The 23170-nt window shown below is 39.3% G+C and overlaps 1 protein-coding gene and 1 long non-coding RNA gene across 3 annotated transcripts in view; one reads left to right on the top strand and one right to left on the bottom strand.

Annotated features, from left to right (window-relative positions):
* The window catches only part of LOC121643963 (UPF0489 protein C5orf22 homolog), a 45902-nt gene extending 25594 nt beyond the window's left edge, over positions 1 to 20308 (bottom strand). Inside the window, exons 1-6 of one of the 2 annotated variants that reach the window (XM_041991620.1) lie at positions 20242 to 20308; positions 20112 to 20172; positions 19454 to 19701; positions 8553 to 8698; positions 1373 to 1522; positions 1159 to 1286 (exon numbers count right to left, since the gene is read on the bottom strand). In XM_041991620.1, the coding sequence (XP_041847554.1) occupies positions 1159 to 1286; positions 1373 to 1522; positions 8553 to 8638 (364 nt within the window). In that variant the 5' untranslated portion in view covers positions 8639 to 8698; positions 19454 to 19701; positions 20112 to 20172; positions 20242 to 20308. The other variant, XM_041991619.1, reaches the window with a different exon arrangement.
* Positions 12877 to 23170, top strand: part of LOC121643973 — a 16425-nt gene continuing 6131 nt past the window's right edge. Inside the window, exons 1-2 of the long non-coding RNA XR_006011203.1 lie at positions 12877 to 12888; positions 17961 to 17962. This is a non-coding gene — a long non-coding RNA (uncharacterized LOC121643973). The remainder of the gene's footprint in view (positions 12889 to 17960; positions 17963 to 23170) is intronic.

Genomic DNA, 23170 nt, shown 5'->3' with positions numbered 1-23170 from the left:
CACAGATGGAAATATAAATTATAGCCATGTTACTGTTTCTGCCTCAGAAAATGAAGCTTCAGTTAGTATTGCAGTCCTATTTCAGACAAAAATAAAAAGAAGTTCAACTTATTTTAAAAGGTTTGGTCATATTGTGCCAATTTCACACTAAAGTGCAAGTTTTAACAGTTCTCTCTTTGTACCTGACTCTAGAAAAAACTCTAGAAGAATGAACGATGTGTCATTGTGAAGCCGGCAAAGCAAAGTAAATACATCCAACATGTTTCACCACCTGCTGGATAAAGAGCAGCTTTGTACCACAAAGTAAAGTTAAATGACGGTAACATTTATCTAAAGCAACAGTGACGTTAAATGTTATTGTGTTCTTATAATCCTTTACGACTGGCTGGACGTAAAACAATGTGACGGCTCCATTTACTGAGGGTTAAATTATACGGATGGCTGACTGTTTCTCTGTTAAAACGTGAGGTTGATGCCTTTCGTGGTCAGTGTTCAGTGGTCTGTAGAACAAAGCGTATTTAATTCCATAATGTAGTCATAATGTGTCAAACAGCAGCTATTCTGCCAAAGGACAGCTTCAAGTTAAAGCTACCTAGATGTTTTCCTGGGTCTCTAAATTCTCTTTTCAGGTTGAAAAGAAATGGTCAAAACCATTTTTAAACTGAAGTTTCCAGAAGGAAGCCTCCCAAGTCCAGATAGAGGTCCTGAGAGAAATTCAGTTCATATGTAGGACTTATTTATTCTTTATACAGCAGAGGAGATTTACTTGGGATGTAACTTCTTGGTTACTTTGTTTCTATATTATTTTGTTATGTTGACATCAAAAGATAGAAATAATAAAACTTCAAGGGGCAATAAGAGAAAATTCATCATTTCTAGACTGAATTAAAATAAAAAAAATGGCTATTGAAGAACTAGAGGTGTAGAATCATCTGGAGTATAGCATGACATCACACACTGTGTAGATCTTTAGTCCGTGTTTACCAGCCGGTACTTGGGCACGTTCCACAAAATGGTGATATCATTTAGCTCATTGTGTTTGCACTGCCTGTGGCTGTTTTGTTGTAAACTCTGATTGGTCACTTTTCCATCATCCGTCTCTCTCCCACTCTCTGATTGTCTGCTAACCAATAACATTTTGTGTTAGAGTTCTGGAACCTGTAATGTGACTTGGTTTGACCGGATTGACTCTGACCACGTTCAGTCTCAGAGGCTTTGAGCTCTCCAGCTGGTCTTCACCAACATACAGACCATCACTGAGGAAATAATTATCTGTAGAAGTCAGCCTGCAGATCAACAGAAAGATGACTGAGATACACACCAGAGAACCAAGTCAGTCATGTTATCCCCTTTCTGTGTTTTAGTGTCTTACCTGATGGTGGTGGTAGAGGAGTCTCTGCCTACAGTCATCTTGTGTTCTCCTTCTCTGATTTGCTGGGACCAGTATGGATGCAGCCATGCCACACCGGACACATGACCAGCATACACCATGGGCATTATCCAGTTTTCTATACTCAGTTCACTGAAAGAATATGATTCAACACAATCCAGTCTGACTTCAGCAACAACATCAAGCCTGTATGCGTGAAGGACACAGTGGCACAAAGCATGCTGGGTATGAGGAGGACAAGTCGTCCTGTTCTAATGTTGAAATACACACATAGCGAATGGGCTCGGTAACAGTTACACAACATTCGTTATTTTATCACAGACATTTTTACCATCAACCCCACAGATGTGGTCATTTTCACATACAAAAAGATGGCGGGTGCATCGCCACAGCAGAAAATCGTTCCCACCGTCAATCTAGTCTGCTTCATAAAATGACCAAACACATGTGACGCGGCAGAAGCTTGTTTGGAAAGAAAAGGAAAATACAGATGAAATATATATTTATTTTAACAGGCAAAACATTAAGAACGAAGTTTAATTTACAATGTTGGAAAATGCCAGAATGCACTTGTAGGGCATAAATAAAAAACAATACTCCCAGACCTCGGACATCCACGGGTTCACATTTGCTTCATACCAGCATGTTTTTCTATGACTTCACTAAAATAATCCCTAAATCCACAAAACGGCAGACAAACCATTACTCTGCTGTCATGATGCTGGACAGGACAGGTTAAAAGCTTTGAACAGTTTTAAATCAGTTTTTATTTCTATTTTTAGGCTCAAATTGGGCTAGTTGAGATACGATAATTTAGTTCAGGAAGACAGATGTAATAAAACTGTTGGTGTGTGTTTTTAACTTTCAAAGCTTCACACTGAGTGTGCACACTCAAATTCTGAGATGGGCTTTTCTTCCAACGATCACCAGCACAGTCACAGATCTGTTGTTTCTACTTTGGATTAGCCGGTAGTGCTACACCAAACATGGATATCCTTTGCAGAGCATCCAGATATCTCAGAAGAAGGACGAGGAGGAAGAAAGGGGGCTGCAGAGCTAAAGTAAAATGCTGGCAGGCAAGAAGAAGGTTAAGACTCTGCATACCATTACGGGGGAATGTACAGTCCCTCACAAATAAAACCATCCTGCTTCCAGCACTGACCAAACTGCAGCGAGTCTCCGAGTCTGTTTACATGACCATTAAAATCTGATAACCAAGTGATCAGATTACTGTAATAATCAGATCTGATCAGATTTTTGACACTGGTGGCATCAACCATTTTTTATGGAGCAGTAGCATGTCTGCTGTGAGAGGAAGAAAGTGGCATGCCCCTAGGACCCAGCAGAGGTGGTGGGAGAAAAGCAGATGATGCATAAGCTGTCATCCATGTTGAGAACAGCTCATACAGCACTGCAGAACTCCTTCAGAGACAGACTTCTTCACCCCAAACATGTGAAGGAGCGTTATCACAGATCTTTCCTCCCTGCAGCAGTTCGACTGTATTACTGCTCCCAGTAGACCAAAACAACAAACACACAATAAAAAGACAGCATAAATTATTATTATTGTACATATTGTAAATAATGAAAATATGTCACTTTTTTATTCCTTAATTTTCTCTTTTACGTATACATCACAACAGCTTTGTTTTCTGTATAATTTCTTTTGTGGCTTTTACTGCTGGTCCCTCTGTCTTGCTGCTGGGGACGAATAAGATCTGATCTGACACATCCACATCAGCACCGTAGCCTCACAGCAAGAAGGTCGCTGGTTCGAATCTTGGCTGGGGGGAGGTTTGAACCTCGAGGGCGGTGGCCTTTCTGTGTGGAGTTTGTATGTTCTACCCGTGTATGCGTGGGTTCGGGTTCTCCGGCTTCTTCCCACCGTCATGCATGTTAGGTTAATTGATGACTCTAAATTCTCCCTAGGAGTGTGTGTGTGTGTGTGTGTGTGTGTGAATGGTTGTTTGGCCCCTATGTGTTGGCCCTGCGATGGACTGGTGACCTGTCCAGGTGTACCTGCCTCTCACCTGTTAATGTTGGGATAGGCTCCAGCTAACCCGCGACCCGTAATGGAACAAGCGGTACAGAGAATGAATGAATTATTAAATTTATTACTATGTACTTAGTGACATAACTTCCTGTTATTTTCAAAACATCTAATCGTTGTCAAACATGCCGGCGCATTAGCATTAGCTGCTAATGTGGGAGCTAATAAGCTGCTAAACAGCCAACATGACAATGTTTTACTTTGTTTATACTCTGACTTCTAACTTCTACCTGAATATATTGAACGAGCAGGTCATTCCATCTTCCCTGATGGCACGGCCATATTCCAGATGACGGTCCAAGGATTAACGGGGCTCAGATTGTGAAAGAGGGGTTCGGGGAGTATGAGACGTCATTTTCATGCATAGATTAGCCAGAGTCCAAACCTGAACCCCATGGAGACTCTTTGGGATATGATGGAGGACCGACTCTCCCATTATCACTACAAGATCTCAAAGAAAAAATAATGAAACTCTGGATGGAAATAAATGTTGTGATATAGCAGTAGCTTACAGTGATGTTGCTAGGTACCTAGGTCCTGCATCACTGATGCATTAAAATCTGAAAGGACACAGTAAACTCACTATCGATGCGTCCTTGGGACGTACCCCATTTTCCCCATGAAAAACAATACATAGTAAACAACAATTAGTGTTTATAATCACTAGCTAAAGAAATGTTAGTGTTTCCCCTACACTGACTCAACCGTGGCGTTTCACAGGAACGTCAACATTTCTTAACAGGAGTGATAAGTGTGAGAGTAAATTAGTATCCACGAGTGAAAACAGACATCATGAGGAGACATTTCTGCACTGTGAAGGGATTAACACAGTATTTGTGTTATATCCTCAATTGTCTAGGGTTACAAAGGACGGAACACAGGGAGTCGGACACAGGATTTAAAAAGTATAACACAGTTTATTTGAAACAAACAAAACTAAATCCAGGTTCTCAAACAAATAAACATAACCCGGTGCCGACTACAAGAGATAAACCAAACTAAACCAACAAAAGGTGTCCTCACAAACGGGGTAAAGGATAAATATCAAAAGAAAATCGGAAACACAAAAGGTGTTCCAAAGACAGTTATCCAAAACACAAACAAAAAATGTCCCAAAAACAGGTATCACGCTCAAAGGCGGAATCACAAACAAAACCAAAACCAAAGTTATTCCTCTTAACCAAACTGTCACTTCAACTCAAACAAGGAAGGTAAATCAACACAAATGCCTATAGTTAAACTCCCAATTGGTATCTACACAAAAGTCCAAGCAGAAGTCCTCAATCATCACACAAGTCAGAAATCACTCCCAGGCTGGCAAACTGTGTCCCACTGTCCACAGTCGCCCGATCAGTGTGACTGGTGCCTTCTTGTATGAGCTCCTCCCACTGGATTGGAGAAGCAGTCCAGAAGCAGGAGACGTCTGGACCAATCCGGACACAGGGAGGGCGGATCCCAGTCGGTATCTGGGACCAATCACAATCCGGTCCGGCTGTAGGCAATCGGGCAATCAGTTTCCCTGACGGGGAAACCGACAGCCGTAACAATTTGAAAGCAGAGAATCCCATTAATGGACACATGTGTGGCCCAATGTCCTCACAGCAGAGACCAGCTCATGCTGGAGCTTTCAGACTCTGGAGGAGGAGTCTGTGGCCGCCTTGTCCTCTGATTGGTCGGTTTCTGGCCGACAATAGAGCTGTTGTCAGAAAGAACTTCTCTAAAGTTTTGTCAACGTCTAAATAAACAACCCTGCTATGTGCCAGATGTCTAAAAGGTGGTTCCACTAATTTCTTGGGATCCTCGGCCACATTAGACCAGCTCCTAATGAAAAAAACCACATCTTCAAATCTGGACTGAATGTTTGACCGTAGCCCAAGGGTTAGATCAGAACAGCGTGACACGGAGGAAGCAGGAGAGGTGAGTGGCGTAGGACAGGGGTTCTTCACCTTTTCCACAATGGGCCCCAACTTTTCCAGTACAAAGACGTTTGGGGGCCATTCAGATATTGGTTTTTATTGGTCTAACTGATCCCAGTCTTGGTTTAATTTATAATCAAGAACTAAACCAAATCCACTTGCAGTTTAACAGCTAAACCCCTTTAAAATATGAAATTATGAAAAATATCTAAAAAATATGTCATGACACAATGAAACCATCACAAAGATGTTTAAGAATCACATGTATGTTGTAACATCCAACAAGATGCTCAAAAGGCTAATAATTCATGGAATAAAATCATGCTCCAACAAGAACAAGATATTAGAATAAATATTAGATTTCAGTACAGCAACAAAAATAACCTGATGGAAAAAGATGGAAATTTGATCTATAAAATGATTCAGTTATAAAATACATTCAAAATAACAAAAAGTTCTGATTAAATAAATAAAAATGCACTAATTTAGTTTTTTAGATATCTAAATACAAAACATTTATTTAAACTACTTATTGACTAAATAAACTTTAATATATTTTTAGAGTTGCCAGCCATGACAGCTGCATCTTAAGCTCATATGTTTGTGTTTTTTTTCTTTGTTTTTTTTTTTTCGTTTTTAAATTATTAAATATTATTAATTATTAAAACGGTTTAACCACAAGAGTTGGATGTTTGGTTGCTAGATGCTGCTTTTGTGTTGAAGGTGATGTCCTGATTCAGGGTCTACACATTTCAAAGTGCAGGTTGGTTGGCCACATAGCGGCGCGCCAAGCGCTGTTCGCCTCTGCCTCCACCCGACAGACCCGCCGCCCGAGTGGCCTGCTGGTGGTGGATCCTTCTTTTAGCACAAGACGACCGCAAACGAGCAACAAAGCTCCGAAGAGTACCTTTTCGCTTACCTCACTTTAGTAAAAATGTGACAAAACCAAAGCATTAAAAAACATGTTTGTTAAACGGTGGCAGTAAAATGGTGTAACATTTGGTGTTACTGGATTTTTAAGGGGTTCGTGAAGAGTTTGGACCAGCTGAAAAACAACAGACAGCCTCAGATAGCTGATTTCTTTTAAACATTATTAAAAAAAAGGAAAGACAGAACCAACACGGTCGGTGTTAACATTCACTAAAGTGTCCTATGATACGCAGAACTGTAGAATTTCAGAGGTTTATGTTATTCAGATGTTATCCAGCAATAATTTATTATGTTAATATAATAGTAAGTTACTATGATAATAATTTTTTGGTATAATTATCCTAAAATTAATTTAATTTGACATAATAATTATAATTATTATACATTTGTTTAATTACAACATTCTATAATACTATATTCTATAATAATTTTATCAAACACATTTATTATTTGCATTATTTATTATTATTAAATAATTACATGATTCATTTACATTGTTAATAATAACACTGTTAACATTAACATTTGGTTTTCTGTCCACGTTGTTGCCATGGGGAATTCCCGTCGGCTAGCTATGCTGTCTCATTTCACGAAGGCTAAGTGACGTCGAAGTGCACTGGCTAGTAGGACACTCCATAGCCTACGTAGTCTGTGCACTCCGAAAGGTGTAGACCCTGAACTGGGATACAGTTAAAGTCTTCAGGGCTTCAGTGATGGCGAGAGTTAACTAACACCCCTCGGCTCTGCCTTGTTACCTCAGATTAAACTGCACTTTATAAATAGGATTGTTCTTGTGTTCTTGTTCTAACGCTGTTCTAGACCGGACATGCCTGCACTGCGGTTACGTGGAAGTACTCCCTTGTGACTTGTGGTCACTTTGTGATTCCATACTTGCAGTTTTCTGGAGCTTATTGCTGAATTTGTGTGGTCATTGTAGAAGAGAAACTGCAACACAAATGCCGGAACCATATGCTGGAGTGTGAGAGTACATTTCACCGGCACCAGCTGTGCCAACCCCACCATTCTCAGATGCCACGCGGTTATAAATTGAGCTTTACGCAGTCCTGCGGCCCTCACAGCCCACAGGTGAAAAACCCAACGCTGTTTTGCGGCCCTCTTGGTGGCGCTGAAGGCCCAAACATGGGTCGCGGCCCCATGTTTAACAACCACTGGCACAGGACACAAAGAAATAAAATAAAAGGCCAACAGTCAGAGTGCAAACTGTGTCACTAACACATTTAACTTGGTTTGTGTAAATAATACTAATTTAAAAAAAGTTTGCATCAGTTACAGGAAGAGTGATATTCAGAATTGTTATATAGTACGATTGATCCGTGTTCATAACAGAGCATCAGTAACAGTTACGGTGGTGTTTGTTATTGGTGTGTGACCTGTATTTCTTTCATTTCATAAACATACATGAATATGTCCATTAATTATATTATCTTAAAATCAAAGTAGTTTAACACTGCAATTTAAGAAACAGAAGAATAGAAGAGATAGAAATAAATACTTTTTTATTAATTGAGAACCCACTGAATTTCCCAGGGACCCACTCAAACACCACCTGTGTGTCCTGGGACTGAAAACCTGTCAACATCACTGAGCTCATCTGGAAGATGCCACAGAGAATGCTGCTGGAATCACCGACGAAGGAGGTTCCATAAAATATTAGACTGGGACTGTTCTTTGGACAGGCTGTGTAGAATCTGCCTCTGCAGAAATTGTCTATCCCACTTTAAAATAACTGTAGAAGCAAATTAAACTAGAAGCCTGATGTCCCAGCTTTCCACTCACACCTAAACATAGTATTTTTGTGGAACTGTGGCGTCTGCGCATGCACACAAGCTGATCTGTGCAGAAATGCAACCTGTTCTGCACTTTAATGGTGCACACATCATTTTACAATCTGTCAGAACAGCAGACTCTCTGCACCTGAAAATGATCACATGCGGGAGGTTGGAGGCAAATATGTGCACACAATATTAAAATTTGTGCAGTTTCATGTGTTCAAACTGCAAATGTTCTAATGCATGTTAACACATTTGGAAGCAGCTAGAGTCATGTATGTATGACACTTTCCAAAAACAGTTCCCATTTATCTGGGTCAGATTTTAAAGCTCTGATACAGACAGAAATGATGCCATTCAGAAGCACCTGAATCACACAACAAAAAAATGAACTTGCCATTGAAAAGAACATCTAAGTTTTCTTCTGCATTGATCTACTGACTGTCATGGTGCTGGATGCTTGACAATAATCATACCTGAAGAGTTTCTCTTTGTCAAAGACCGTGTCAGCAGGCATGTTGACGGGGACGAGCAGGTCAGGGTGAGAGTCCAAATGAACCATCTGGATATTCTGAAGTGGAAGATGTCTGGACGCAATGGCCCGGTAGATTGGACACACAACCTAAGAAAATCATTTAAAACTATTTTACATACAAGTTATAAAATTTTCCCAAAGTAAAATGACCAAACTATCAAAAGTTGAAAACATATTCTTTACACTAATCTGACACCATAAACCACATGCAAAGAAGATTCAATAACAATAATAAAAAGTAAATACAAAAGAAGATCCTATCAGGCTGTTCAGACCCGTGAGGTGGGGGTGTTAAACTTTTACATCCAGTCAAAAAAGAGCCGACTTTAAATAAAAATGATCCCGTCTGACCTGCTGCCAGAGGCGGCTGGCCCATAGGGGGCGCTGGGGCACCGCCCTCCCAGATGTGGAACGGGAAAAATATATTTGTATATATTTTATATATTTATATTTTTTAACAAAATGTATATTATCAATGTCATTTTTATTTAATAGTGTGTTCCTACATACAATCTAAACTATATAAACATCATTTCCACCAGCTGACTCTCATTCAACAGTCAATTTCCCCTGACATCCCAGATTAGTAACGTTTTGGTCTATTAATACAATTCTTCCTGGGCGCTAGTGAAAAGCGCCCCCGATTGTAGCGAAATAGCCAACTGTGTACTGTTACTGGGGCAAAAACAAAAAAATTCAGCCAATTAGCGTCGCGTAATTTTAGGATTTGGGGGCGCTGAAAATTCAGCCCCTCAGGAAATGCCACAAAAGGGATGAGGTCACAGGTTACTCAGCCGAAGTGATAATGGCGCTGTTAACCACAGTTGAGGGGCAGCTTCAACCAAATTCGGTGAGATCCCTTTTAAACTACCCTTTTGCGAGAAGGACGATGGTAGAAAAAATATATCTTAAGGAGCTGGGACCCGACAAGCCCGAAATAGCCATCACCCAGCCAACCAAGGAGCAAGGAAAGGCCTATAACAGGACCTTTAACAGAAATTGGTTCCAGCGTAAATCTTGGCTAACAGGCTGTGGAATATCTAATGCGCTTTTTTGTTACCCCTGCATAATTTTTAAAAGTGACAAGTGTGATTTGACGTGGACAGATTCTGGACAGACTGACTTAAAGCACCTCTCAGAACGCATTAAGAAGCATGAAAGATCAAAAGTTCACATGGAAAACTGCATAAAGCTAGCTGTGGTTGGAAAGATAAGCATAGCGGCACAGCTGGACGAAGGGCATTGCATCGCTGTCAGAAGGCACAATGAAGAGGTGGATAAAAACAGTCATATTTTATCTAAGATCATCCACTGTGTGAAATTTTGTGGTGCTTTTGAACTATCAATGCGGGGACATGATGAAAGTGTTACTTCAGACAATCCCAGAATTTTCCGAGGTCTGGTGGACTTAATGGCATCCATAGATCGGGACTTGAGGGAACACCTTGAAAGTGCGACTGTATTTAAAGGCACTTCAAAGACGGTTCAGAATGAGCTGCTGGACTGTATGCTGGCAGTTCTGCAAGAACGGATCGTGGATGAGGTAAAGACAGCAAACTTTTTAGCTATCCAAGCTGATGAAACTACTGACATTTCCACACACTGTCAGCTAGTCCTGGTGCTGAGACACATCGACCAACGCAACAACATACAAGAGCATTTTTTTTAATTCATCAAGCTACCCAACGCCTGTGCGGATGCAATAGCTAGCGCCTTAGTGGAGAGGCTGCGCACCATCCTTCCCGAGGGACAAGAAAAAAAGTTGGTCGCCCAGGCCTATGATGGGGCTTCAGTAATGAGGGGTGCCACTGGAGGAGTGCAGCGTAAGATCCAGGACATCTATTCAAACGCTCACTACGTTCACTGTTATGCCCATCAGTTAAACCTGGTAATGCAACAAGCAACCTCTCACATCCCTCAGATCAGTCACTTTTTTTCCGACATGGGGGGATTTGCTTCTTTTTTCACAAAATCGAGCAAGAGAACCGCAGTGCTGGATGAGGTGGTGGCGCATCGACTTCCAAGTGCATCGTCAACACGTTGGAAGTTCAACAGTCTTGGTGTTAACACCGTGTACGAGCACAAGGGTGACCTGGTGAAGTGTTTTCAGACCATCCGGAACAGAGAAGAATTTGATGGCCCTACAAAGAGAGAAGCCGGCGGCTATGTGAGGATGCTGGAAGATGAAGCTTTTTGTTTTTTCCTTGCATTGTTTCATAAGATCATGCCACACGTAGACATGCTATATAACCAGCTGCAGAAGAGAAACATCGATGCTGTCTACATCACAGGAGCCACCCAGAGGTTCATTCACAGCATGCAAGCTATCAGGTAGGCTAAATGCATTAATAATAATCATCTTTAGAGCATTTTATACAGAGAATGTAGCTCAAAGCTTTAGCAGTTTGGCAAAGGAACACAAGACCAGCCCAGTAGCTATGTTAATATGTAGTGTATCTATGATGTTTCAATGAAAATATAATGTGATGTTTAGATGAAATATAATTGCCAGTAATTGTAACACTACGGAAGCATGGAGCTGTCACCCAAATAAAAAAAACGTGATAAGTTTATTGTAAAAACGTAAAACGTATCACGTTATAACGTGATAAGTTTATTATAAGAACATAGCCTGTACTGAATGCAGATGTTGCTACGACCTTTATTGGAGCAAAATAGATTTTATGGAAAATATACTCATCAAGCAGAAACATTTCAGTTCTTTTTGACAATGATTAATTGTTCTACTCTGGTTTATTGTTGTACAGAAATGTGGGACAGTTATGAGAAACACGTAGGTCACCTGCCTGCGCACAGTGACACGGTATGAATTGCCACAGAGCAGGCATCCCCAACTTGGGACCTCTTGAGCCAGTGTCCTGCAGGTTTTCAGTATGTCCATACTGCAGCACACCTGACTCAAATAATGAGTCACTAAGAGGCTGGTGCAGACCTGGTTTATTATTTCCAGAGAAATTCCTAATTTACTACATGGGATTAAGTTTTACTTCATTGGAGAGATTTGATGAAGCTTGGAGGACACTTGTTGACGTTGGACCCTTTAAGTAGACAGGACCACGTCTTTGTGTCGGCAACTTATTTCTCCCAGTCCCAGCGGTGCATAAAGCCTTTATAATTTTCATTTTTATTGTCAGGAGACAACATATTATTAACTAAAAGCAGCGCACACACTCTATTGCCACTCAGACACATGCACACACCATCTCACTGTGCGCAGGCAGGTGACGCACCGTGTTTCTCATAACTGTCCCACATTTCTGTACAACAATAAACCAGAGTAGAACAATTAATCATTGTCAAAAAGAACTGACATGTTTCTGCTTGATGAGTATATTTTCCATAAACTGTATTTTGCTCCAATATAGGTCGTAACAACATCTGCATACAGTACAGGCTATGTTCTTATAATAAACTTATCACGTTTTAACGTGATACGTTTTTACAATAAAGTATCACGTTATAACGTGATAAGGTCAGAATTTTTTTTTATTTGGGTGACAGCTACACGCTTCCATAGTAACACAGCCTTGGGTTTGATTAATATATCCCTCGCCAGTTTTCAGAACTTACAAAATTCCTGTATTGGATCAGGGAGGCTGTTCCTAATCTGGTGGAGGATGAGGAGTACAGAAGACAGGTTCAGGAGCCACCCACAAAGAAACGGAGGACACTGGGAGAAGGCACGCAACACCATTTGGCACTGGAGGTGAGCACTTGCTGCTTGTTCTGATTTGAACCAGATCATCAGATCAAATCTAATGAAGATGCTGGCTATTTGATATAGTAATCCTGACTGAAATGTATATTGTCATAATATACAATATTTTTAAAAATTACATGTCATTGCATAGGTATGTGACACCATTATGAGCCATGCCAAGGAGAGGTTTTCATTCACCAAGCACCTCATCAGCACCACTCTGTTGCAAGGAGACTTGTTCCAGCAACACAGCAGAAAGTTCCCAGATTCAGCACTGGAAGCCACAGTGGAAGCCTATCCCTCATTGGATAAGGCCAGACTTAAGACAGAACTGGAACATGGCACTCAAGATGGCCGCCGGGGTGCAGCCACACGGCTCAGCAGGTGCTGTGTGTTTGCCTAAAAAGACAAAAAAAAACATCAAAAGACCTCGGATTCCGCTATCAACTTGTCTGTTCTCTGCATTTATATGCTTCTATCTTCTCCTAAGTTTGACATGTCCAAGGAAAACGAAAAATTTTACTTTATATCCAGCTAAGAGGAGCCAACTTCTTTTGTTCTCAAGACTTTTGGATTATGGCAACGCAAGATTTCCCCCAGGTAAAAATGAACAATTGAGCACATCATCTCTGGGCATGACTAACTTAGTTATACTACTCATTTTGGCTGGTGATATTGAAGTTAATCCTGGGCCTTGTTTGCCTCACACAAACCATCTGGTTGGGGCACAACAGCAGCAGCTTACCTGGCTAACACTACAGCAAAACCTGTCGGGCCTACTACCTCCATTGCTTGGACTGAACCCGCCAGGCCCTTCACCTCTGCTGCCTGGACAACACCAGCCAGGCCCACCACCTCTGCTGACTGGATTGCACCAGCCAGGCCCACCACCTCCTCTGCCTGGACTACACTTGCCAAGGTTACCACCTCTGCTGACTGGATTGCACCTGCCAGGCCCACCACCTCCTTTGCATGGACTACACCTGCCAGGCCCACCACCTCCTCTGCTTGGATTACACCTGCCAGGCCCACCACCTCCTCTGCTTGGATTACACCTGCCAGGCCTACCACCTCCTTTGTCTGGATTACACCTGCCAGGCCCACCACCTCCTCTGCCTGGATTACACCTGCCAGGCCTACCACCTCCTTTGTCTGGATTACACCTGCCAGGCCCACCACCTCCGCTGCCTGGACTGTACCTACCACCACCTGACACAGCGGCGGTCCCTCATGCTCCTGTGCACCGTGGGCTAGCAACAGGTAAAACGGGACCCATTAATGGAATAGCAACTGCCAATACAACAGTGCACAGGGGACCAGTAACAACAAGCCCACCTGTGTTTAAAAGCTCTGCAAATAGGCCCACTGACATGGTCAAACAGAAGAGGCTAATACAAACAGCTCCACTGGTCAGTAAATCTACTGTGAAAAGCACATACTTAATGAAAAAGAAGGTGATCTTTAGAAAAAACAAGCACAAGTTTTTCCAGACCCTAAATCATGCCCGAATACTGTGGTGCCCTAAATCTAAACCTAAAGGGTTGCTAGGAGGTCACATAAACATCCGAAGCCTTATACCTAAATGCGACCAAATTCAACATTTCTTGAGTGAATCAAATATAGATTTTTTGTGCCTAACTGAATCTTGGTTACATTCAAATACTCCAACGGCAGGGTTGAATGTTCCAGGATATAACTTTTTCAGACGAGACAGGCCAGAGGGTAGAGGCGGTGGTGTGATGTTTTACATAAGGGAACACCTGAAATGTAACCAAATAAATTGGACGTCCCCTAATAATTTAGAATGTCTTGGGATTAATATAAGCCTCTCTGCACAAATGTCCCTCACACTGATTGGAATATATAGGCCCCCATCAAGTTTAAATATATTTTATGAGGAATTAGAGGCCATTCTTAAAGAGTGAAACTGGAAAAGGGAAATCATTTTACTTGGCGATTTTAACATAAATTGGCTTGATAAAGCAAATTGCAAAAAGCTCAAATCTATTGCAAATAGTCATGACTTAACACAACTTATACAAGGGCCAACTAGGATAAGTAAAACTACAGAAACATGTATCGATCTAGCTTTTTCTAATAAACAGGACAGAATTTATAAAACCTATAACATGATCACTGGGCTGTCAGACCATAATCTAATTCTTTTGGCAAGAAAATTATCAAAAAACAGACATGTTCGTCCTTTTATTAAACCAGCAGAACAGTTAAAAATTCCCCAAAGTGAAATGAACAATTTAGAAAAAGCAATGAATGAAATAAATTGGGATGAGCACTTATCATATGACCAATTAGACGAAAACTGTAAAGTATTTACTAAGGTAATTCAAGAGACAATGCATGCATTTCAGAGAAAAATTAATGTTAGACCCCATAAAAAACATCTTCCTTGGTTAAACGAAGGAATTTGGGCACTAATGAAACAGCGCGATCGCGCACTTAAGACATTCATGAAAACCAAATTAACTATAGATAGACAAATTTTTGTTTCACTTAGAAATAAAGCTACTGCTGAAATCAGATATGGCAAGGCAAATTTCTTTATTAACGCTATAAAAAATGCCAAATGTAATATAAAAGAAGTATGGACACATATAAGGAAACTCACAGGACATATTGCATCAAATAACGTCAGTGAAATAAAAGTAAACAATGAACTGTCCAGTGATCCATCTATAATGGCAAATGCTTTCAATACAGGTTTCCTGAATTCTGTTAAGAATGTGACACCGGAGAAAGCTCCTTGCGTAGATAGCCCTACTAAAATGCCTGACACAATCAACGAACCAGCATTTGAACTGAACCCCGTACCACAAGCACAGATCAAAAGGATAATCAGTGGCTTAAAAAATTCAAAAGCCAATGATGCATTTGGACTGAGCACAATGTTTATTAAAACTCATAAACATTCTCTCATATCACCTATTACCCGTATTATAAATGAATCAATAAATTCAAGTACTTTCCCAGATTTTTGGAAGATATCAGCAATCACACCGGTCTTCAAATCTGGAGACCCTACCGAAATAAGTAACTACAGACCCATAAGCATCCTGCCCACAGTATCTAAAATACTGGAAAAGTGTGTAACAGAACAACTTACAGGACATTTGAACTATAACTCGCCTCATCTACATGAAATGCAATTTGGCTTCAGAAAACACTACTCTACAGAAACAGCCGTATGCTTTCTTTTGGAAAAATTAAAACTGAACATTGACAGAGGAGGTGTTATTGGAGCAGTGTTCCTTGACCTCAAGAAAGCGTTTGATACGGTAAATTGTCAAATTCTGCTGGATAAATTACCTTATTTTAACTTATCCCCAAGCACTGTGCAATGGATGAAATCATACTTAACACATAGAAGACAATTTGTTAGAGTGAATAACTCAGCATCTGCAACCTGTGAAAACCAGCTTGGCCTTCCTCAAGGCTCAGCTCTATCTCCATTATTATTTTGTCTCTACATTAATGACTTTCCACACAGTTGCCCATCTAATGTACAGTGTCAGTTATATGCAGATGATGCAATTATTTATGTCCATGCAAAAAATAAAACTCTTGCAGCTCAGGAACTAACATCTGCCATGAACAAGGTTTCAGAATGGTTACAGAGGCAACAGCTAGTATTGAATGTATCTAAAACGGTCTGTATGTTCTTTTCTAAGAAGGCAGTTTATGATAATAATCCCCCTGTATTGATAAACGGAACAATAATTGAAACGGTTAATGAATTTAAATATCTTGGAGTAATGATTGATTCAAAACTTAATTTCAAACAGCATGTTAAAAAAGTAGTGAACAAAATGAAATTTAATCTGTCAAATTTTAGACATATTAGAGCTAATTTAACACTGGATGCTTCTAAACTTTACTTTAATGCGATGATCGTCCCTCATATGATGTACTGTATGACAAGTTGGGCTTCAGCATGTAAGACCACTCTGAAACCTGTTGAAACGGTTTATAAACAGGCCCTCAAAATTTTAGACAAAAAACCAAAGTCATATCATCATTGTCTAATTCTAAAACAACATAACATATTAGGATATGATAATATGATCAAACTGGCAGACTGCACACTTGTGTATAAAATTCTGCACGGGTTGGCTCCTACAGTTCTGCAAGAGTTTGTAAAAAAACATGAAATTAGATCTACAAGAGCAGGTTCCAGAGGTGACTGTACAATTCCTTCCAGAAAAAGCACTTTTGGACAGAATGTTTTCTCCTTTCGAGCTACTCAAACTTGGAATACTATCCCAGGAGCAATACGTGAGCTGCCCACTCTCAGCTCATTTTCAGCACAACTCAAATCATGGCTCTTAGACAATCAAATTTGTCCACACAATTACTAACCAGAATGGAGTTTAATGGTAATGCTGTTTTTCTGTTTTGTATATGTACTGTAAATGGAATTGTAAATGTAGTTTGCTAGATGTGGTGTATGAATGGACTGTGTTGTGAATGTATGTGCTATAAGTTTGTGAGAGACCTATGATCTGAGGGTGGTGGTGTATGGATGAGTTTTTAAGATGTGACAAAGCGTTTGTATTTTATACTGTGTATTTTGCGTTCGTTGTTTTTATAAGCTGTGGTGTTGCTGGATTTTTTTCTCCAGCAATGGGACAAAGGATGGAAATTAGCACTGGCTATAATCCTGCATATTTACAGGTATGGGATTTGTCCCCCAGGCCTCTGTAATCAATATGCATTGTCCCTTTATTAAATAACAAAAAAAAAAAAACCTGTCCTTGATCTATGAAAATGAGGAGTTTCAGAGTTGCAGTGGTGCATTGGCTCTCTATCAGGTTTTGATGGAAAACAATCTTCAAGACACATTCACTGAAAGTGTAAGTCTTCTAAACATCCTCATCACCACGCCGATGACAACATCAGAGTCAGAGAGGTGCTTCTCTACTTTAAACAGGATAAAGACTTTCCTTAGAAACACCATGGCACAAGATCGGCTCAATGCTCTGGCCATGCTCTCCATAGAGAAAAAACTGACGAGAGACATTCCTGACTTCAACAACAGGGTCAATGAGAAATTTGCCACACATAAAGACAGACGAGCAAAGTTCTTGTACAAATAATAACTCTCCACCCCATTCATCTTCTCTCTGTCTGTCTGTCTGTCTGTCTGTCTCTCTCTCTCACACACACACACCCGTGCACACACATTGTTGATTTGTGTAGGTTCAGTTGATATCATAGCTGTACCTGAATTTTGTTTTTTGTTTTGTTTTTGATACTGTTCCTTTCTAAAGCCTAAATTCCTATGTGAATTGTTAATATACTTTATCTGTGATTTTGAGAAGAAAATTAAATTATTATTGTGGAATTTAAGCCATTTTCTGACTGTTAATTTGAATGATTATACTGGAGTAGGCAGGGAAATTTAGCAGCACATCAGCCCCACCAAGAATTTTTTTCACCAGCCACCACTGCCTGCTGCACGAATGGAAAGCACAACTAGGAGAAACCTGGTGCTGTTAATACTTGTCAGCGAAGGTGTAAAGGAGTGCTAACGACCAACCAGATGAGTCGGTGGTTGGGAAGTGATTTAAAGGGAAGATCACACAGGGAAATGAACTCTTATTAGATCCCCAGACGTGCTGTCCACTCCAGAAAACAAGAGAAATGTCTGTCTGGTCATCATGCAGCTGCCTTTGGAAACTTTCAAACAACAGAAATAAACTATGGTGGGACTTTAACACGTTAATTACAATGAATTCATTACAAAAAATGAAGGCATTAAAAAAATGAACGCACACAGTTTGCGTTCCAAACAACGTGGAACGTTGTGCGTGGTTTCTGGAACACCGATTAATCTGATGGACATCTCAGAGTCAAATCAGTGTTGATCATTTAATTACAGCATATTTACAAGTTTTCAGGCCCATCTGGGGACTTTAGGTCAAAGAAGCGACCAGCATGAGCAGACTGAAAAAGAAACAGGCGAAGCTGCTGCTGGCGGATCCCGTCCTGGCTTACCGTCAGACATTAACGCCTGTTAATGAAGCGTGTGGAGGAAAACATTGACAGGTTAGAGGTTCTGAACATGTTGTAGACTTTCAATCAGAGAACAGCTGCTGGTTAAAGGACTTAAAAATGACTATTTAGCTCTGCTCAGTTTTGGGCTATTTTCCATTTCTTTCTCTAGTTTTCAATTGAAATACAATTAAAAGTTTTTCCAGACATTACTGGAGTTTGACTGTATCTGTGTCTATTATCTGATTCATTCATAATCAAATCATTTTATTAATTTCAAATATTTAGGGACACATTTTAACTAGTTAATAACTGAAAAGAAATACATAATGAATCAAAAATATATAATTACTTCAAAAAGTCAGTATTTAATAAAAATGTAAAATATATTTTTTAATTCATAATTAAATTTCTTCTATTGATTTAACTGAATGACATTAATGTAAAAACAGTATTAATTAATCATATTTATTTATAAAGCACTTCTCATCCATGATTAACACAAAGTGCTTTGCATAATAAAAACATTTGCATTTTGTAAATAACATAAAACAATTAAAACACACACATACTCTGTCTGTCTCACTCAACACACACACACCCACTCAAAGCACCCCCACCCTGTCTCTTAACTTTATGTAAATACAGGTGAAACTCAAAGTTTGAATATTTAGCAAAACTTAATTTATTTCAGTTTTAGACACATTTATTTGTTATAATTGTGATGATTATGGCTTACAGCTTTAAAAACCCAAAAATCAAATGTAGCATGTTTTAAGATTTGTTATGGAAAAAGGAAATAATGTCTAGGCTAGAATCAGAAGTTTCTAGATGTCAGCTCAGGGAGGTGCAGGTACAGCAATCACACAGGCAGAATTTTGTCTTTCAGTGAATTTATATCATAATACGGTGGAACCCAAAAAAAAGTAACAGTATGTACAATATTTACAATCTGCAGAATAAAGGGTGTGAAAAACAAGTTCACAAGGTTCAATTTCAAGAGTTAACTCTTCCAAATGATTCACAACATATAATGAGCCAGTATGCAAACTCAACCCAGCTGAAATTGTTCCATCATCATCACCAAGTTAGGTTACAATCATTCTGTTCACCTTTCACAATGCAGTATGTATGAGTTGTCAAATAATAAACAAAGTCCATGAAAATTGAATAAATGTCCATATGCGCGCTCTTCAACCAGTGTAAATGTGAGCGGTGAGCAGGACAAAAAGATGGGAGTGGGCTGGCTTTCAAACAGCCTCCTACCAGACTGCAGAAGGTTGTTGTGTGTTGCAGGGCTCAAACTCTTGAGTCTAGCTCGCCATCCAGAAGGATCTGTACCCAACAGGGCACACCTGGCCTGCATCAGACAAACAAGGCCAACATTCAATCATTCAAAGTTCATAACCACTAGCTAGTTTTATCTTGGTGTACACCTATTAAATAATTAAATTTCTTTGAATCATAAACCATCGACCATCAAACATTGAAAGTCATTTCAATGTGCATACAAAAAAAAACAAATACAATTCAAAAAAATGTTGCACCATTTGACATCAAAGTGCATTGACAGAAATACTAATAAAACCAAAAGTAAGTTTAAAATACATGCTAGGCCAACATGGCTTTATAAAAGGCTCTAGCCTAACAATGAACATAACTTATTCAAAGCAAAGCTAATGTAGTATAATGCTACACTAGCATTATGCTAGTGGGCCAAGGCACAAGCATGCTAATGCTAACAGCATGTAGCAAACCAAACAGACTCACCAATCCTCTTAAAAATCCATCCCACACGAGAGCCCTGGTGTCAGCTGTGAGTTTGCAGCGTCTACAACGTACGACGTAGTTTTAAACAATAATCAACCATGCAAATGGAAAGCATTTGGACAAGACTCACCTGTTGCAGCCTTCCCATTCCCATACTCCCACACATCTGTTGGTGGAGTAACACAGATGGCTTGTATGGAAACTACCAGGAAGTGGAACTGGCTGAACAGAGGTCATGTGACCAAATGGTGCCTTCATAGACAACCAGGAAAACTCAATAGGGATATCTAACATGACCTTTAAGAGGAATTTTCATATGGGTTACACAAAGTCTCCAAAAATTACAAACTCTGTCACAAAAGCAGCTTCAACTGTCAACAAAGAATAATTGTGTGTTTCTGACTCATGCTGTCGTCATGCCCCAGTACAACCGTCCCCTGGTCTAACCTCAGGAGTTAAGCTTCCAGCAGTGAGGAACAAGATGAAAACAAGGACAGACGACAGTTATCAGACTGATTTGCACGTTCAAATAATGCCGTTTCCTCGAGAAGATACCACTGTCATTGTGTCATGTGAAAAACTGAATACAACAGATGTAAAAAACAATAAAAAATAAAACTGTAATGTTAACACCAAGTGATCTCCCATAATTTTACACAACTGATCAAATCAAACAAAAACCGTATTAAACAGAAACATTAAACTTTACAGCCATAAAGAATGATTAATAACAGAATCGAGTTATTATGACCTGTTTTCAGTGCACATGAGATGTCTTATAATAACCTGTGTTATCTTAAAAAAGCACTATTTTATAATAATGATAACTAGTTAGCTTATACCTTAAATCAAAGCATCAACTATAAAGTTTTGAGGTTGGTACCATCCACCAGAAAATACTCAACCTGCATGTTCTGAGACACGGTGTACAACAAGTTCTCAGTAAGGCAAGAAGTACTACACAAAACATGGCTGAGTGGACATTTACTGAAGAATACATTCAGTTTTAGTGGGAACACGTTTAAAACTATCGCTAACAATCATATTTTTCTGTAAATGTTAATAAATACGAGTAAAATCTGATTATCTAACTTTTATTATGCTTATTTTTCAAATTAACCCTCCAAATTCATGTGAGAGAGATCAACATGACATTATCTGACTGGATTCACCACAACAATCTAATAAGTTGAATCCTCATTCATTTATATATTTAATTACATTATAAATTCTCTATTTTTATGTTTTACTCTCTAGTTGACAAAACACACAAAGGGGATCGTTTTTCATAAAGTCTATTACAACCATATTATTATTATTATTATTATTGTTGTTGTTGTTGTTGTTGTTTGGTATTTCAGCTTCAGCAGCACTTCAATGGATGCAGCGTAACAGTCGGGTTAGCAAGTGGAAGTAGAAGGAACATAACATTCCTCATTTCATAAACACAGCAGCTCTTTACAATAAAAAATGTGACTTAGTGGGGGCCTGTGCCTCAGTAGAGCCTTATGTCTAACAACGCCCCTGGCTGTGATCCTGATTTACTAGCACTATAACAAGAGTTTAACAGTTTAACAGTTAGTTTTCTTGTTGTTTTTTACTTTCTTTCTTTATTGTTTAAGATCTCAAAGTAAAATCTAATTTAATATAGTACAAAAGAAATAGTAGCAGCTGACTGTAAAACATATTTAGAAAAAAACATGAATCGCTCAGAAGTTTGAAAATTTCCATTTTTATTTAACAAGAGGTAACAAGTGAGCAAATAATTGTAAAAGTTCTTTTGACATTATTAATAAATTTTGTTTAATATTTTTATTTAATAATATTTATTTATTGAAATGTGACTAATTATAAATGTGTCTTTTGTAAATTACAGTATTTGTACATGAAGAAAGTTCTTTTTGGAAAACACACTTCTTTCCCGTATTGTTAGAGGCAGGGCTTTAGTGGAGTTGGAGTGGGAACAGCTCTCGAAAGGGAAACTGGTCTCAATACAACACCAACAATCTACAGCAGGTATTAGAGAAAGCAGGAGTTAACAGTTTAAAGTTCCTCCCTTAAGGATGGGTAAAGATTTGCGGTCTCACCCACCCTGCAGAGGACAGGATGTGGTGGTCACAGCTCTGTGTGATAAGGGTCATAAAGTGTTGTATGCTGATGTGTTTCCCTGTTTGAACTTTGCGAGAACTTTGTTTGCTCTACTGAAGTGTGATAGCTGCTCAATAAAGAGGCTGCACTGGTGTTGAGACTTCGAAGTTGACACCAGACACTCTCTGAGTGCTGAACCACCGTCTCTCCCCATCGCAATGAAGCTGACTTCACTCTGAGTTCTTTGTGTCTTATTTTATGATAGAAAAATACCCATCAGCAGGGCTACTCACTTCGGTCCCACGAGGGCTGCAGTCCTGCAGGTTTTCAAAGTGTCCCTGCTCCAACACATCTGACTGCCTACATAAAACATCAATGCATGCCAATGATTTGTCCCTTCTTAAACAGACTAACATTTTATTAACACCTTTAGTGGGCACATTACTTTAAAAAAATTAAAAATTATAGTTACTGGTTGCTTCCTGGAAAAAGTAACAATGTTAGTAACAGACTTACGGCATTATAAAGGTAATTAATTACTCAGAAAAGTAACTACATTACTTTTTATGTTCCCTTTGACAGAATTTCAAATCCATCTGCATGTACATTCCATCAACCTAATGGAATAAATTACTTACAATAAAATCATCAACACTAACCTCAGGCTGCTGGAAGCTGTGTCTCCGTTTCCTCCTCAAGAGAGACAGTCTCTTGTCTCTTGATTCTAACTGCTTACAGCCACCATTAAAAAAAGAAAAGAAAAAAAACATTGTTTCTGGCTATGATGAACATTATTCATAAGGTTCTTGTCTTTTTATCTCTATGAGGGGAAAGTCATGTCTATGGTTCTAGATTCAAACTTTTCCTCTGTTCTCTGACCTCGCCACTGCTGCATCAGATAGATAGATAGATAGATAGATAGATAGATAGATAGATAGATAGATAGATAGATAGATAGATAGATAGATAGA

This window comes from Melanotaenia boesemani, chromosome 8 (assembly GCF_017639745.1).
Source record: "Melanotaenia boesemani isolate fMelBoe1 chromosome 8, fMelBoe1.pri, whole genome shotgun sequence".
Taxonomy (NCBI): Eukaryota; Metazoa; Chordata; class Actinopteri; order Atheriniformes; family Melanotaeniidae; genus Melanotaenia; species Melanotaenia boesemani.
The sequence above is the reverse complement of the archived record's forward strand: the minus strand, read 5'-3'. Positions and strand labels throughout refer to the sequence as shown.